The sequence below is a fragment of the Manihot esculenta genome, chromosome 8 (genome assembly GCF_001659605.2).
Source record: "Manihot esculenta cultivar AM560-2 chromosome 8, M.esculenta_v8, whole genome shotgun sequence".
In the NCBI taxonomy this organism is placed as follows: Eukaryota; Viridiplantae; Streptophyta; class Magnoliopsida; order Malpighiales; family Euphorbiaceae; genus Manihot; species Manihot esculenta.
The window spans coordinates 3,354,092-3,373,239 of NC_035168.2; the positions used below are offsets into that span (position 1 = coordinate 3,354,092).

Here is a 19,148-nt window from a genome sequence, read left to right on the forward strand (position 1 = left end):
AACTAGTCAAATTTAGTTTTTATTTTAATAATATAAAAATATTACGAATATTTTAAATGCCCTCTCAAATATAAATTATAGACAATAAAAAATAGATTAAAATAAAAATTAAAAAATATAACTGAACGTTTACTATTAATTTTTTAATATTATCCACTTTTTAAATAATTAAGGATTTTCTGATAGTCCCATTGTTCCTCTTCTATTTTCTCAAATTTATATATATAAATTATAAATATTTATATGAATGGTAATATAATATTATAAATCAATTAATAAAATAATAATATTAATTAAATTAATTAAATTATAAATTTGTAGTTAATTTTTTAAGTTTATAAATAATAAATAGAATTATACTATTTTATTTATTAATATCTATAATAAAAAATTTTAAAAATATCTTTATTTTTATTTCTTTAGTTAAATTTCTCATAAAAATTGATGAAAACTTCTTTAACGTATTGTTTTTAATATAAAGTTTGGTTTAGTTTCCTTTTAAGAAAAAAATAACAATTTTTTAAAAAGTTTTTTTTTTTGAAAATTTAAAAAAAAATTAAAAAATAAGTTATAATTTTTATAATTATCCATTATACAATCACAATTTTTAATATAATAAGACTATTATTGAAAATCTTAATTTTCTTTTTTCCTTTTGTTATTTTTATATATATTATAATATTATAATAATTATATATTATAGATTATTCAATAAATGGGACAACACATGGAAATTACATAACAAGTCTGATAACACAAACAAACATTGGACAACACATGGTGATTACAGAAATATAGGTGATAATACAAGCCAGACAGATCATGCTTCAACATAATGTAAGATCACAGCCACACAACCAGACTTTCACATAATTATTACAAGAGGGATGAGGATGGACCCACTTTATTTTCTAGTCCTAATCCTTAATTTTTTTTATAAGTACACATTAAGGTATTCATCTCTGGTCATCCAGTGAATTCAGAATTTCATGGAATGATAGAGATGAGCTTAATGCATATGAGCCAAGAATGATTTGCCCAGCAACCAAATGTAGGAGTCAATCTCCACACAAAGCTCTGCCAACAAAACAGACCTTTTCATTTGGATGCTTAGGGGATGGAATTTGGGACTCAGCCCAATCCACCCCTTTGCCATTAAACTTTCAGGTTGCAGCAGTTATCTGCTGCTGCAACCCACTTGTTGGACATAATAATGCCATGCCCACCGTCCATCATCACTGAGAAAGCTTGTACTTGTGATGCCAGGTGATTGATTGCAAAGTGATCAAGATTTCTCCTGGTGTACATACTCGTCACTTCAGATCCTGAAAGATTTGATCCACCACCACTTGCTTCTTTTGATGAGTTCAAAGTTCCACTGTCAGATTGTAAGACTTCAGAACTCTGAGAACCAGTTCGCTGATATATTTGACCACCGCCAGCTTTGTTTGCCTCGGTTTCGTTTATTGCATCATTGGAAGTCTTTGTGTTCAAGAAACGGCCGCCAATTCCCCTTGGTCGTCGCATAGCATGAAGATGGCGAGAGAGGTGCATGTATGGCTGTAGACAAAAACCAAACTTCAGGAAAGATGGTCTTCCATTTTCAAGAGCACTAGAATATAACACATTGATCTTGATAAATGAAGCCATCGTTGAAAATCTAATGTTGACTATGAAAACCAACTTAAGTGCCAAGAATCAAAACTATTGAACCCAAGTTACTACATGGAATTTTCTGTTGTAGCAGAATGACTAGATTGAGTTGTAAGCCTGATAAGACATACCTTACGTTTTTTTGTTGTCTTACTCTCCAGCAATACAGCCTTTGCACGGGTCTTTCGACGCCTGATTATTCCATGGTACTGCTTAGGATTCACAAATATTGGTCCATCATCTGTTGTCATGTTCATTGGCAGCATGATTCGCCCCTATATCATGATGATAATATATACGAATGAGTTCAATATGTTGTATTTCTAGTCGTAGGTTATTAATTACATGTTAACTTAAGCCGGGTACAAAAGAAAAACCCAGATCTTGACATATTGCTTCAACTGTGCAGTAATGGCACACTAACTTAAGCCGTACGACAAAGCAACTCGGATTATACTTCTCTCTCTAAAGGCGATGCTAACTAGGAAACATCAATACAAAGTAACACTCAGAATTGCACTTTCCTTTCCATAGGCAAAACCAGCAAGAAAACAATCAACACAAAGCAACCCCACTGAGAAAACATAAGATACTTACAGCATGATACTATAAATTAAGTAATTCTCCAACTAAATAATAATAATATAAAAAATTCTTGATTTCTCATAACAGAGCTAGAAAGGAAGGGAAAGCTACCGATATTTGAGGTCCATAAGTTGAGAATACTCCGTAACATTGATCTGCATGAGGATATTTTGCATAGATCTGCAATCATTTCAGAAGCAAAAGCCAGTAACAAAAGCCAATTTGGAATGACGTGCATGAGAAATTGTTTATTGTGAGAAAAGTGGCTATACCATTGGCTGACCGAATCCCAGGTCAATATGAGCACGATATTCTGGCAAAGCTGTTTGCAGAGAGATGGCTCTCTGAGGAGACTTTTGCCCATAACCTGAAGTTTTGCAGTCACCTGAAAGAAAACCATATACATAGAATGTGATCATAAAATTGAAACCTCTATCTGTCAACAAGTGGTTACTATGTTTCATGTCGGGGTCTAAATTAAGAACAAGAACGAATTGGGAAGGCAGAAAAACGAGGAAAAAATGGTTTCATTGTTAAGGCAGAACTTTATTCATTTCTCTACTAAATAAGGGCCAAGGAAGAATTAGAGCCACTGTTTACCCAGTAACTCTGCTAGATACAAAATATCAGCTATAACTTTCAAAAGCACCATGACTTTGGATGCATGATGAACTTATTCTTTGAGCTTCTTTATGCATTTTCATGTGATGAATTGACTTTGAGATGCAATTTTTATCATCATGATTCCTTTCATACTATGAACCATGAATTTATCAATGCAAATGGATCAAGCTACATAAGTTCCTGTACTGCAAACCTATTTATTGTATGATTACCTCATATGCATCTTAATATGTAGCATCGATAGATTCGACTGGAAGGAAGAAAGCGCTTACTGTTGCTTTCTTTCTGTCTGTCTGCTGGTTTAAGGTCAGTAAAAAGGCAAAATTTGCTCGTCAAGAAATGCAAATTTCATCTTCCAATCCAAATTTACCTCTAAACTATCTGAGAAAAGCATAACTTACACTCTTAAATCCTAATAAGTGATATCCTTATTTGGCCTTTTAATCATAATTAGAGCCAAATTTGGACTGAAAGACAAAAATTGATATTTTTGGCCCACTATGTAGTACAAGGAAAAATTTAGTCTTTTAGCCATGTGGTGACATTAGAAAACCTTGAAAGCTTATATCCCTCAGTTCTCAATTTTATATTAATAATTTCCTTAATTGAGATATATTAAGCTATTCAACCATGGTAAATCACAAAATTGCAAGTCCTTACAAGGCATCCTCCAAGAGAAGGTGCACTAGGAGCTAACATGCTTTTTCCTCAAAATTATCATAAGATTTAAACAACTATTCTAGTGACACCACAGATATCTAACTTGTATTTCTAGCACCGATGTCCATATATAACTAGGAAAAAAATTTTGAATTAGCAAGTGAAAAAGAAAACCTTCAATGTGTGAAGAACTACTGTTATCTTGTCATAAAGTCAAAGACTTCCTTCTTACATGAGGAGAGTTATTGTTCTAATTGATTTAGGAGAGATGGGTTTCAAGGAGAGGGAGGGCTCCTCCATTGTGTGCCACAAAGCTCAATGGGTTTCTTAATGGGCCAAAAAGAGAAACTTTTAACATGAGATTCCTAACAGAAGCCTATAGCCATTGTAGAACTTTTTGAACAGTTTGAAGCTAAACAGTAAAACTTGAGGGTGAACTGCCAGCATCAGCAACCAGCTTAGAATAAACAAGGAGCATTGTTATCTTCTCTGGAGATTGAATGCAATTACTAATTCACGATTTGGCATGTATAGAATGAAAATCATTCTCGAATCTATGAGAATTTTTATGAAACCCTTTCATTTGCTTCTCTTCAATGGAAGTTTCATTCTCCCAGAATGTATCCCAATTTTTTTGCCTAATTCTGGTATTGGACTTACTGTTACAATTTTCATTCTATTCAATTGGATTCTCTGGCCAAGCACCTTACTTTCCCCCCTTTCTTGGGAGTTTTGTCCCAATTAAATAATTGAAGTGCTAGGTTCCTTACCCCAACATTAGTATAGCTATATACTAAAAACAAAGTTAATGACAGGTGTCTGTACTAGAATTTACTGCAACTAATTCGACAACTGTAGCATAGAAAAAAAAAATTTTTAAAAATCCTGGAGCAAAGAAAAATAACTATGTGCTAGCCCCTTGTCTCACATTGATGGGATAAAAGTATATGATCTCACTTTCGAAAATTATTATTCACTTTCTCAGTACTTCTTTGCCTCCTTGAGATAGATAATTTCTTTATCCAATTTTATGGAACAATCTACCAAAATATATAACAACCTGCCAATCTACTGAGTCAAATTTGATTTGTTAAAACAATCGCATAATACTAATTATAAACGCACTTAGAAAGACAAAAGAGAATAGACACAAAAAGTTGACGTTGTTTGAGGTCTACTTCCATGATTAAAGTAGAGATAAAGTTTCTTTATAATGAAAAAATGTAATACAATCTCTCAAAACCCAAACCCTTTTAGTGTGTTTTCTGAAATCTCGCATAATACATAGCAATAAAAAAAAATATAATTATTTATAGCCTCTATACTGCAGGGTGATATGAAGATTCTGAAACTGTAATCCAGCATTAATTCCCATTTTTTTATCTAATTCAGAACGTAATTTTTTGGATTAGGTAAAATATACCTAAAATTCAACCTACATAGGCTCAACACTTTTATGGTAATATTCTTATTCAGATAGCAAGAGAACTTGCTTCTTTAAAGATTTGAAAGACCATAGACAATGGAAGAAAAATGGAAAAGGTGAAAAAATAGAACTCAATTTACTCCTAGATCACAGGCAATATAACGACAACCAAGAAGTGAAAAAATATGTACTGAAAAGGGAAAAAAGGGAAAGAGAAGAGCTTTACTCTCCATTATTGATGACACAGCCTGATCCAAAATTGGTACATCTCCATTATGGGTCTCAGTAGCCTTACTTGCATCCCATTTCTAATCAATTCATTGGCCAAATACTAATAATTGACTAACAGTAACTCAAGAGGAGACACACAGTATAACTTTTTCAAAGCTTTTTCAAGTAATATTGCTGTCATCTATTGAAAATGTAAGTAATCCATGGAAAAGACCTGTGAGAAAATTCTACACAATAATGGAGGAGATTGATTTACCAGGAAAGATAGGGAACTGAGTGGTGTTCCCTTTGTCCAGCCCTTGCTCAGTGCCGCGACTAGCTTGCTTCATGGCAGTGAGTCCACCAGTTGATGGTTGTTGTTCCATTGAAGAAGGCTTGAGTATCCCAAAGGATTCACCACAAGCAGATTGAGATCCAAAAGTACTCCACCAAGGCACTGATGGCACCGACGACAGCTGCCCAATTGGATTATGGATAATCCCTTCATGTTCTTTGAAATACAGAGTTTTCACCGCCATTAAAGCCCCACAAAAAAAGTATCTGAACTGTGGATTTTATGGGCTAATCTCGATGGTTCAAATTAAATCCTGCAATTTTCAGAATACAATCAAAATTCCCACCAATATATATTTTGCAATATTCTACTTTAAGAAGACATAAAAAAACACGATATTGTTGAATGAAAACCCAACCATTTTTTCCATTGATCTTGGCTGGATAACTATAGTAAATTGAAAAAAAAAAGCAGAAAATAGATATAACCAAATATCAGAATCTACAAAAAGAAGCAGATCATTACCAAAAAAAAAAAAAAAAAAAAAAAGACTACTGACAAATGAAAAACAAAACAAGAGGGGCAAAAGACAAGGGAAGAAACCTAGAGAAATAGAGTACAAAGATAGTGACAAATAAGAACCTTGGCCACAGTCAAGAACTAAAAGATTCTGATAAAAGAGAGAGCTGAAACAAGCAGTAGAAGATTGAAGATGAAGGGATCACGTAACAGCAGCTGTAGCAGATAAAAAGCAGCTTCAAGCCCTACAGAAGCAGAAGCAGAAGCAGAGAGACAAACCCCATTTGTTAGGAGCCATGTTTTATCGTTTTTAGCAGGAAACAGAAAGAAGAAAGAGAAAGAGAGAGAGAGAGAGAGGAGGAAGTGGAGGAGAAGGAGAAAGGGAAGGGAGAGAGAGAGGAAGTGAAATGGGTGATAAATGCGTACAATTGTGATTGAAACTACAGGCCACCAACCAATAAGCTTTAGCTTTCATGCAAGTCTTTTGTACTACATGCAATAACATAGTATATATATATAACATTACACTAATTGCTAGAACCACAACACCACAGCAACACACAAAGTGGGCGAGGCTTCTTTTTCTTTCTTTCTTTTCCTTCTTCCTTTTCTTCTTTATACGCCTTTTGATTTAAAATTCACTTCACATTGTGCCCATAGCATTCATCCCGAATTTAAACTTAATTCAAATTTAAACTTAATTCAAATTTAACACGATATCATAATCTCTCTTCGATATTAATTTTTTATAAATATTTAATTTTTTAATATATTTATAAAATTTTTAAATATATTTTATCAATCCATTTAATAATTTTATAAAATAAAATTATTTAATGAATGATAAAGCGGCATTCAATCAAATTTAATATATAAAAAAAAATATTTTAAATGGGGTGATATGGAAGGTTGTGGGCAAGCAACAGGAATTGCATAACTACCTGCTTGACATCTATATGAGGAAACCTCTTTAACTGTCCAATTTTTGTAGATTATTACAAGTGGGTTACAGACAGTTTCACATAGTCTAAGTGGTTTTTGCATGCTGAACACAATCCATGTCTGCTTCTAATTAATCTATTAATTAATAATCACTGTTGGGTAGTGACTAGTGATGAATATTATCACTCTCTCCATTCCTTTCCCCTTTGATTTTTTAAAGGAAAAGTTTTCAATTAGGTGTCTTCTTCTTCTTCTTTTTTAATCATTTATTGCCTTTTGAGAAGAAAGCATTTGAGACATACACACTTAATTAGCGTTTTGGTTAAGCTATAAAATTTTCTTATTTTTTTAATTACAATTTGAATTTAGTATCTTATAAATGCAAGGACAACTTAAATATTATTGAATAATGTTTCCCAATTGGGTTTTTAAAAATAATTTTATTTCATTTCTATATAATTAATTTTTAAAGTAATTAAAGCATATACTTCTAGTTTATATTTAAATTAGCAATCCTATGATGATTGTCAACCTCTGCTGATAGCTTATTTTAATTTTCTCTCTTTAAGGAGAAGAAAACCTTTGCTTAGTCAGTACGCATGCTCATTTCTTTGTTTATTTTAAGTCACCTCTAATTAATTATATTTAAAAATTTTTAATTCTGACACTCATAGATTTAGTCTGATATTAAGTGCATCTGAATAAATTTAAGAGATCTCAGATTTTACTCTCTAATTTCTAATCTCAATTTCAAAAAGAAAAATCTCTAATTCCTATTCCCATTCTTCTTATTTTTCTTGTTATTAATTTAATTTAATGTACATGTTATTAATGGCTATAAATTTCTAGAATTTTTTAATATAAGAAAATAAATTATCAATATTAATTAATAAAATTTGACTAATTCAGAAAATTTTGTTGTTATATGTAATTTGTTGGGAGGACAATTATTGGGTAAGAAAGGTCAAATAATAGAGTAATAATCATTAATTAGGTAGATGGGCATGAATGAGTCTAATTAGCTTGGAAGAGCTTATCAAAATAGGTTTACCAAATATTGGAATAAAGGGTTAGATGCCGGCTAGTATTCCAACACGTTTTTTTTTATTAATTTTTATTATAATTATAACGATTATCTGTCTGCTTTTACTTTAAAAACAGTCTCACATTGTAAAATTATAAAAAAATCAAAATCATATATAATAAATAATATAAAATTATTAAATAATTTGAATTAATTTTTAAATTAAGTAAAAAATATATTTAAAAGTTATTTAGATGAATTGTTTTAATAATTTCTGATTTTTAATTTATATTATAATCTCTAATTTTTCAAATCTTTACATGTATAGAGCCTGATTCTCCCAAATTGGCCCATCACATAAACCTAGGTTTTTTTTCCAAGTTAAGTGTGTACTTATGAGTATAATAGCTGTGGTAGATTTTTTACTTTTTTTTGTTGAAAACAAATTTTTTGTTTTTAGTTTAGTGAAATTTAAATGTCTTTTTCTTTTAGAAAAAAAATATTAAAATCTTGAAAGTTGTTACTTTAAACTTGCATTGATTGTAGCACTATGTTATGGATAAGTCATCTAAAAATGGCAAGTCCAGGAAAGAGGGATCTAGCTGGTTTCTCCTTTTCTTTTTCTTTTTCTTCTTCAATTTCTAATTGACATCTGCCAACTCTAGAGATTTTTATCAAAATAATGAAAAGCAAGAATTCTAGGCTTTGTTAGGAAAATGAATAATCTAATCATAACCCTAATATTTTAAATCTTAGTGGTACAAAATTGGATTTTTTTTTTAAATATTATTTTGGTTAAACAAGTGCAAGTAGATTAGGAATAGGAGACTCCATCCTAAAGCAATAGGTTCACATCATTCATTTCATTCTTTTTTTTTTTAAAAAAAAAATAATTTTATTAATAAGATTTGTAGGTCAAATTTCCATTGATTTTATCATAAAAAAAAAAATTAATTTATTATAATATTCTCTCTAAATTTAGGGAACAAGATTTCAACTCTTCCTAGAAGCTATGATTTATGGACATGGCCATGGACAGTTCTATCTTTTACTGGAGAAAATCTCTAGAGTATGGACTGGACTAACTGGTCCAACCAGTAACTAGTCCACTGATAAATTTAATTTACTCTCTCCTTTAAATTTTTTTTTTTTTTTCATTTGGAAAGTTATTTTAATTGCTGAATGATCATTTCCAAGATGTGTAATATACCAATAATAGATTTTCTCTTTTTTAAAAAAAAATAAAATTTTAAACTCTTTTTTATATTAAAAAAATATTAAAACATTAGGCTATTATCTAATAAAATTAAAACTAAACAGCAACTTCAAAGAAAAAGTAGAATGGTGAAAATTTAGCTCCATAATATTAAAATATGGTCAAAATTTTAAATTTAAATATTATCCTCCGTTTATTTTTCTTATTTTTTAATATTTAAATACTTAAAAAATTTAACTAATAAAAAATATTTTTTATCAAAGAAAAAGTAAATTTTTTTAAAGAAAATCATTTTATCTTTTAAAAAAAGTCATTTTTTACATTTTAAAATATTTATTAACATTTATATATATAAATTTGTTAATAAATTTTATTTTTTAAATTAAAATTTAAGTAACAGAAAATAAGTTATTTTATTTTTTTCATAAAATGTTTTCCATCAAAAATTTTTATGAGAAAACTATATAATTTAATTTCTATTACTTAATTTTAATTTAAAAAATAAAATATATTAATAAATTTATATATATAAATTTTAATAAGAATTTCATAATATAAAAAATGACTTATTCTCTTGAAAAGAAAAAAATATTTTTTTAATTATTAATTAAAATTTTTAAATATTTTAAATGTCAAAAAATATAAAAATATATTTTTTAAAAAAATGTTATCTGTAAAACAAACACAACCTTAATCAGAATAATTTTTAATTCTCAAAATTAACAAAGTGTACAGCTGACTTACTCTTGACTAGTTGTATTCTTTCATAACTGGGACACATATGGTTTGTTGTTGGGGATTATTCCTTAATTTCTCAGTGGTGTTGACAACTTGCTTCCACAATTTAAGGCTGTTGATCTAAATTGACTAATTACCAATCAATATAAAACCTTCTACTTATCAATACTAAGAATAAACAAATTTAATTAAATAGCATTAAAACTATTTATATCACAATAAAATTATTAACTTAATCTCAATTAAATTTTAATTCGTAAAAATATTTAAATTGATTAAATCACTATTATATAATATATTTACAATATATAGCATAAAGCAGTGATTTATCCAATTTTTAATAAAAAATAAATAAAATTATAATTTCATTTAACATAAAACAATTTATTTATTAAAACATATTATTAATATACAGCTGACTGAATTTTAAAATGTAATAGCGAAAGTAAATTTATTTTTTTTCTAGGTGAACTAATTTATAGAATATGTGAAATTCACCCTTCTAGTTAAACAAACTTGTGTGCCACAATCATTCCAATGATTTTCAATCAAAGTAAAAATTCATCAACCATTCAAAAGAAAAAAGACAAAATTAACCCATATATATCTCCTCAATCATTCAATTGTTTTTAACAAAATTCAGTGGTGGAGATTGGGGAATGAAGGCTCTTTTTACTTGACTTTTCCAATTGCCAAAGATTTCTTTTTTTTTTTTTTTTAAATATCTTTTTAAAGGTGGTTGTGTTTTTATCTTGGTGTTGGATTTGCAATCCACATCAGATTTTGCTACTTTTTTATATTTCTTATAGCTACGTACCACACTCCACCACTATTGGGTTCACGTGGATATGTGCCACAAGCTTGCTGTTTTTCTTTTTGCCTTTTCGTATTGTGAGTGCGAAGCAGAGGCGGCGTAGATAGATGAATCAGTATATTCGATTGAATTAAATTAAATATATTAAAAATTAAAATTTTATTATTTATAAAAATTAAACTAAATCAATCTAATTTAATTTAATTCAGTTTAATTTAATTTAAAATTGAATTAAATTAAATATATTAAAAATTAAAATTTTAATATTTATAAAAATTAAACTAAACCAATCTAATTTAATTCAATTCAGTTCAATTTAATCGATTTAAATTTTTAATAATTTATTTATTTTTTACACTTTATTTTAATATTTTAAATTTTAATTAAAATATTTTAATTTTAATCTGATTTAATATCTCAATATTATTAAAAATAATATACTATTATCATTATTTAGTTTGATTCGATTTTTTCAATTTTTTTCTAATTAAAACTGAACCAAATTAAAATAATTAAAATTTTTAAAATTAAAAGTCGAATCGAAATGAATAAAAAATTAAATTAAAATATTTAAATTAATTAAATTCAATCATTTTTTTAATTTAAACCTAATACGGGCCTCTACATATGTGAATTTTCTAAAGCAATTGAATTTTTAAAAAAAAACAATAAAAACAGAAAATAACATATTTAAATTCACATTACAATTGTTTTCTTTTTATTATAATAGAGATAATCACAAAAATAAATATATTATTTTTTACATTTATTATAATTTCACTTTATATAAATTTTTTAATTAATTAGCTAAAAAATAATATATATAGTAGAATTATAATAAAAGTAAAAGAATAATTTTTATTTTTTTGATTATCTTAAAATAATATAAAACCCTTTTATATGATTATATAGGCTTTTAAAGCTACCAAAATACTCTTATATTCCCTTTGTCATCAGTAAAAAAAAAAAAAAAAAAAAAGCTCCAAGCATTATAATTAGGATTCCTATCTTAAACATAAATTAAAAAATAATTGAGATAATATTTTGAATTTAAAAAATAGTTATTGGATAAAATGATTAAATAATTAATTTTATAAATATAAAGATAATTTAATTTAGTAATTTTTGAATATAAATATAATTAAACACTTGTACTTCTATTCAAGCGCCATATAAATCTAATTTAATTTTTTTGTATCAATTCAACCCTTTATGCTTTTACCTATAGACAAGTTTAAATATAAAATAATAATATTTTTTTAATAATAATAAGTCAAAATTTATTTGGTTTTTAAATAAAAATATATGACTAAATTGACAAAAAAAAATTGAAATTAGTTAATTTTAAACAAAAATACAGGAGTTTAATTAAACTTATTTTCAAAAAAAAAATTATTCTGATTATTCTACCCATCAAATAAAATTAACCGCTCATTTATTTTGATATGTCTCTAAGTGTGAGCATGATTTAAACCGACCGAACTGAATTAATTTTAAAATTCAGTTCGGTTTGGTTTTTAATTTTAAAAATTTCAGTTATTTCGATTTGGTTCGATTTTAATCAGAAAAAAATTAAAAAATCAAATCGAATCGATTAGTGATAATAATATATTATTTTTAATAATATAGAGAAATTAAATTATATTAAAATTAAAATATTTTAATGAAATTTAAAAAATTAAAAATAAAGTGTAAAAATAAAAAATTTATTAAAAATCGAAACCAATATAACCGAACCGAATTAAATCAAATTAGACCGGTTCGGTTCGGTTTAGTTTTTGACCAAAATCAGTTCGATTCGATTTTTATAAATACTAAAATTTCAATTTTCGATTTATTCAGTTCGATTCAATTTTAAATTAAATCGATCGAATGCTGAGCCTTATATATTTCTATATTCCCTCACGTCTTTTTTCATATTTCTTTAAAAAAATAAAAATTTATAATAATAATAGAGCGCTTGATAATGAATAATTACGAGTTAATTTATGAGACTAGAGAGTAATATATGAGTATGTGGTTGATTTGAAGATATAAATAAATTATTTAGTTTTATAAATAAATTAACTATATAAAAAATTAAAATGAATGAATATTTTTTTAATTAATAAAATAAAAATATAAAAATATTTTATTGTAATTATAAAATTAAAGAGCATTATAATTAGTTAGAATAAAAAATATAATATCAAAAAAATTTTAATTTTAATTAATAAATTAATGATATAATAAATAAAACTTAACGTATTTTTTTAATTAATAAAATAAAAATATAAAAATATTTGAATATAATATTAAAATTATAAACTATTTTAATTAATTAAAGTAAGCTACATGTACGATAATAATTATCCACTTGAAAAATTGGAAGTATTTGACGGCAATTCTTCCATGACCTTTTTTAATTGAAGTCCCACTTACGCGGCCGCGTGTCTTATGTTGATTGAAACTAATTAAACTCAAGACCCCAGAGCCCAGAGTTAAAATAAAAAAAAAGAAAACTCAACTCAAGCTAACAACGCATTTACAGAAAACAAAAAAGTCATAAGAGCGAAAGAGTATGTCCGTACAAGAATTGGATTTAAATTAAACAAAAATTACTTATTTATGTTTTAAATTCATCATAAAATATTTAGTTTTGCATAGATTTCTAAACATGATTTATGAACTCGTAAAAGTTTTCTTTAACATCCCAAAGAATTGTTATTTAACATAAATTATTGTTAATATGAATGAACGAAGGAGAGAGAGAAATTAAAAAAAAAAAAAGAAATAGAAAGTAATGAGATTATGGGTTAAATGGGAATGCCACTAAGCAAGTGGATGAGTGTACGCCTATATATTCTTTGTCTTAACTAATTAGTGGATGCTTAGATCTTCTTCAATTTTGTTTTTTTATTTTTTTAAAATAATTTTAAGAATCTTCTCTCAGTTTATAATCACATTTAGAATCTTTTGGAGTGATGGAGATACAAAAAAAGCAAGTGGGTAATTTCCTTATTGTTTTTTTTTTTAAATTATAATGAGATTATTAATTTAAAAATATCATTTGCGGTTGGACAACTCTGACATTTGCTTATCGGTGAATATCACGTGATTATTGATAGCTGACAATTGCTAGCTTGTAGTTGATTCTACTTAATATATATTAAATATAAAATAATTAATTAAAAAATTTATTAATTTATATTTTTAATAAAGTTAATAATTAAAAAAATTATATTTTTAATTTTACTATAATTATATTCAATATTTTTTTATCAATTAAAATTTAATATTTTAAAAATTATTTCAATTATAAAATAACGTTAATTACATCAGTCAAAAATTAATAAAATTATCATATTACTTATTAATATTATATTACTTTTTTTATATAATAAAATTTTAAAATTAATTATAAAAAATAATATAATATTCAACTAAATACATTTACCGTTATTTGTATAGATAAAAACTTATAAAATTATAAAATTATTTTTTATTATTAAATATATTTAAAAATTATTATTATTATTTAATTTTTCAAAAAATTTTATCAATAATTTTATTATAATAATAATAATAATTTATCTTGATATTATTTTAATTAAAATTATTATTAATCTATTTATTTTAAATTTGTCTAGTATACTTATTATTTAACATTATTTTTAAAATTATCATTAAGAAAATAATATTATTAAATATATTAATTTTGAAATATTAAAAAATAATTTAAAATAATATTTAACATTATTAGATTTAAAAATATTAAAAATAATAAAATAATTTTTAAAATTTTTTTAAATTATTCTTTTAACTATCAAGTATAATATTAGTTCAATAATATTTAGAATAAATTTTAAAAAATATAAAATAAATAATTATAAAAAATTTAATACTTTTAATATCGTTTCAATTCTATTATAAACTTTAAATTATTGTTAATTTTATTTTAAAATTTATTGATTGATAATTTGTTAATTTTTAATAATATTAATGACGATAAAATATAATTAAAATAATTTTAAAAGATTAGTTTTAAATTGGTAAAAAATATAAAATGCAATTACAGTAAAATTAAATTAGTTTTTTTAATAATATATATATATAATTAATTATTTATTATATTATATATAATAATTAAAATATAATTTTAAAAACATATTTTTGAATGAATATGAATATTGTATACGATTATGATTAAATTAATTATTGTTTATAATATTTTTATATTTATCTAATATGTTTTTATATTTTTAAATAATTTATTAATATAAAATTTTATTTTAAAAAATTTTTTAAATTATTTTTTTTTAAAAAATATAATCTAAATAAAAAATAAAATAAAATAAAATAAGCTATCAGCTAATGGAGGCACTAAGCAGCTTTATAATTAGATCTAAATTCAACTATTTAAATATCTGTCAAAATAAATTCAAACATCCAAACAGAAAAGCTGCCAGTGCTTCCATAAAATCCCATTATATATAAATAACTAAAATAAACAACTCGCCAAGTTGAAAATTAATTTATTATCCATCTTTAGGAAACGGTAACTGAAAATTTAATTTTTTTTTTTTATGGACTATAAAAAAATACAATTAAACAGAAAAAAATCACAAAAAAAAGAAAGAAAATCTCCATCTCATTAAGTAGATTTCACTGCAATCATCAACTCAATATAAAAATTTAATAAATCTCAAAAATAGTTTTGTTACCTTATGTTAAAATATTTAATTAAATAAATTAAGGTTTGGATTATAGACTTTTTAGTATAACAAGTTTTGATGCCACATCAAAAATTACTATTTTAAAAAAATATTTACAAATAAAAAATAAAAAAAGTAAATATTTTCAACACCAATCACTGGTGGCCTAATCATTATAAGAAGATAAGCAAAACTTTTGTGGCACTTTCTTAGGTTCTAAAGCTAATGATGAAAAAGATATATTCGATTCAAAAGAAAGATTTTCTTTTTTAATTTTATAAGAACATAATTTAGCTCCAAGAAAAGGATAAGAAAATATAAATATATTATTTAAATTATTTAAGTTATGTTTTTCTTTGACTTTTCAGAAAATAGAATATAAAAATTTGTGCGAATTAAAACTGATTTAGATGTATCTATATAATTAATCGAAAAAAACAGTTAGGTGGATCACGTCAAATTAAAAACATAATTTTTAAGATTAAAATCTTGATAGATTGTGTATAAAAAATTTATTTCAATAACATTTTTCGTGAGGTTAATTATGTGGCAAATTACATAATAAAATTATTTTATAATGAATTATTTAACCAAATCGTTAGTAGGAAGCCCTCTTGAAATTTAAATTTTGAAAACACCTTCCGTTGAGCCGATTTGTTGGGTTATATAGTCTCGTAATTTTACTTAATAAATTAATACTTTCCGTTTTGTGTTATATATAAAAATTAATTAATTAATTTAAAAATGTATTAAAATATTTTTATAATTTTAAAAAATTTATGTTGTTACCGTTACTTTAATTAAGAATAGAAAATATATTTATATTTAAAAATATACTAAATAATATATTTATTAAAAACTAATAATTAATCTAACTTATTTTAACTTTAACTATTTATAATATTTAGTTCCAAAAATTTTAATTATATTCCATATTTCCAATTAAGAATATCATAAGAACCCAATCTAGTTTATTTTTTTTATTAAATTTTCTATTTAAAATGAAAAAAAAATTAATTTTTTAATTTATAAAAATATTATTTTAAAAATAATTAATATCTTATATGATTTTGACAAAAAAATCATTTTCTCATTTATTTAATATATTATTTGATTTATAAAATTGATAAATATTTAAATTAGATTTTTTAAAAATATATATATTGAATAACTCATCTCCATAAAAAACAGAAATTTAATCAATTAAATGTATCAGTCCAAACAGCCACCATTTGGGCTTGGGCCTCTAATGGTCTTATAAGTGTGCAAATGAACATAAATTATCCAAGCTCTTTTTTTAATTATTATTATTATTTCATTAAATACCATAATTAAAACCAAAATTTATTCAATAAAAAATTTATAAAAATCATAATAATTAAAATATAAATTATATAAAAAATTGTAAATGAAAAATAATTCCATTATTATATAAAGGTTGTAAAAGCCATAAACATTTACTAAACACCTTATTCCTTAGCTTATTCAAAACTAACAAATTCTCAGTTTGCAAGAACTCAAACCATGGCTGTTTCAAGATTTATCAATGCCTAAACTTGAGTGTCTCAAGCTATAGCCTCCATCAACCACCAGATTCATTCCACTCACGAACTTAGATTCTTCACTTGCAAGATACAAAGCTGCCTCTGCCATATCATTTACGTCTAATTTTACTCCTTTCAAGTTTGCTATAGATAAATTAAATTCCTCCAATGTCTTCTCATCCAAACCCAAAGCTCGCCCAGCTAAAGGAGTGAACACGGCCGCCGGAGAAATGCAATTAACTCTTATCCCATGTTTTCCTAATTCCACAGCTAAGTTCTTGGTTATCCCCACAACTGCATGCTTTGAAGCCGTGTAAGCATGTGGAACGCCGCCGTAAATCACTGCAGCAAGACTTGATGTGAACAGAATACTGCCTTTCTTTTCTGGAATCATTACTCTTGCTGCATGTTTTGCTCCCAATAATCCACCATAAACATTTATGTCAATAACTTTGTTGAAATCTTCAGCTTCAGTTGAAAATATACTTGGATCGTATTTCCCTGAGATTCCAGCATTGTTGAACATTATATCAAGCTTTCCATACTTTGAAACGGCTGTGTTCACTGCGTTTTCTACGTCTGCTTCTTTGGTAACATCACAATGAACATACGAAACTGGCTGCCCAGAGTCTGACTCGATTTTCTCCGATACAGAGCTGCCTAACTCGGATTGAACATCAGCGATTACCACCTTGGCTCCATTCCGAGCAAAGAGTCTTGCAGTGGTCTCTCCGATTCCGCTTGCACCGCCTGTTATTAAGGCTACCTTGCCTTGTAGTCTGCACATATATTGCCGTGTAATAATATTAATTACGGAAACAGTGAGATTGAAAAAAGAATTATAATCACTAAATAATCACCAACACTCTTGCAATTTTGCATAGCTTACCTCTTAGCAAGAGAAGAAAGGGAGGAAGAGCCTGCCATGATCCTTGTTAGTATGCTAAGCTATGGCTGCTCAACTCATTTTATTTATAGGGAAATTGGATTTTGGGCAATGTAATCTGCATTGAAATTCAATATGCTAAATGGAGAATTCAATTCATCAAAACAATGAAATTATTATTATTTTGAGATAATATTATAAAATTAATTTTCAGTACACAGAAAAAGACTAACTGCATGCCTGTTTACCATCTCAGGTAGCCATTCTTACTGAAGTCCATAATGATGGCGGATTATAACCTCTGAAGCAATCACTTGTAAATTACGTAATGTGGGTTTTCTAAATTTTTATAAAATTAATTAATATATTTTTAATTTAAAATTATTGTATTAAAATATTTTTATATTTTTTAAAATCTAACTCTTTAATTATTTTATTAAAAAATTATTTATTTTAAATTATTTATACTATATAATCTCTGTAATTACTTTAAATTTATAATTATTTATATTTTTTAAAATCTAACTCTAATCATTTTATTAAAAAAATTAATAGAGAATATATTATTTTTCTCTCGGGCAGTGCAGCGACGTCGTGATTGACCAAACATCCAAATTTTACCAAAGGAGCTAGGCCACCTGTGTATGGTAGTCCAACAATTTGTCAATATTCTTGATTTTTAGTGAAGATCTTATTTTAAATAATTGATTATTTATGGCAAAATAATAATAATAACAAACATTGAATTCCACTTTGGCCTGCCGATCCTCAGCATCTATTCGGTATTACGGATGAAACTTCGGTTAAGAAAAATACTTTTATAAAAATATTATTTAGAAAATATTAAAAAATAATTTAAAGAAGATATGTTTATTAGTATCTTAAAAATTTAGAATTTTAATAGATGAAAAATAAAAATATATAATAATTAAATTAGAAGGTAGATGTAATTATATATTCTAGACAAGATATGTGCTCTTTTAGGAAAAAAGAAAATATATGTATCAAAAATAATAGTGGAAATAAAACAAATGACATGAAAAGGAAAACTCAATTAAATATAAAAAAATTTAGTTAAAAATTTTTACCTTCTTTTTCTTTAAAAAAATTATAAAATATCATTTAATAGTAAAGTTTACAAATATATATAATTCACTTTATTTATGTTTTTGTAAACTTTACTATTATTTTAATAATTTATATAATAATAAACAATTATTTATAAACTATAAATTATTTTTTAAAAAATAAACCATATAAACACACGAAATCATTGCACTCACAGTCTAATTGGTGATAAATGCATGTAAGTAAATCT

At 25.4% G+C, this 19,148-nt stretch overlaps 2 protein-coding genes across 2 annotated transcripts; both read right to left on the reverse strand.

Moving 5' to 3' along the window:
* Window positions 1–751: 751 nt before the first annotated feature.
* Window positions 752–6,400, reverse strand: LOC110621230 (nuclear transcription factor Y subunit A-10). The gene is made up of 6 exons (XM_021765423.2): window positions 6,096–6,400; window positions 5,436–5,766; window positions 2,511–2,623; window positions 2,350–2,418; window positions 1,785–1,928; window positions 752–1,560 (listed from the first exon to the last, which is right to left on the reverse strand). The coding sequence occupies exons 2-6, from the start codon at window positions 5,695–5,697 to the stop codon at window positions 1,156–1,158; spliced, it is 993 nt and encodes a 330-aa protein (XP_021621115.1). The 5' UTR covers window positions 5,698–5,766; window positions 6,096–6,400; the 3' UTR covers window positions 752–1,155.
* A 10,404-nt stretch (window positions 6,401–16,804) lies between these two features.
* Window positions 16,805–17,988, reverse strand: LOC110621357 (momilactone A synthase). Its single transcript, XM_021765617.2, has 2 exons — window positions 17,834–17,988; window positions 16,805–17,723 (listed from the first exon to the last, which is right to left on the reverse strand). Exons 1-2 carry the CDS (start codon window positions 17,869–17,871, stop codon window positions 16,934–16,936), a joined length of 828 nt encoding a protein of 275 aa, XP_021621309.1. The 5' UTR covers window positions 17,872–17,988; the 3' UTR covers window positions 16,805–16,933.
* Between the last annotated feature and the right edge of the window lie 1,160 nt (window positions 17,989–19,148).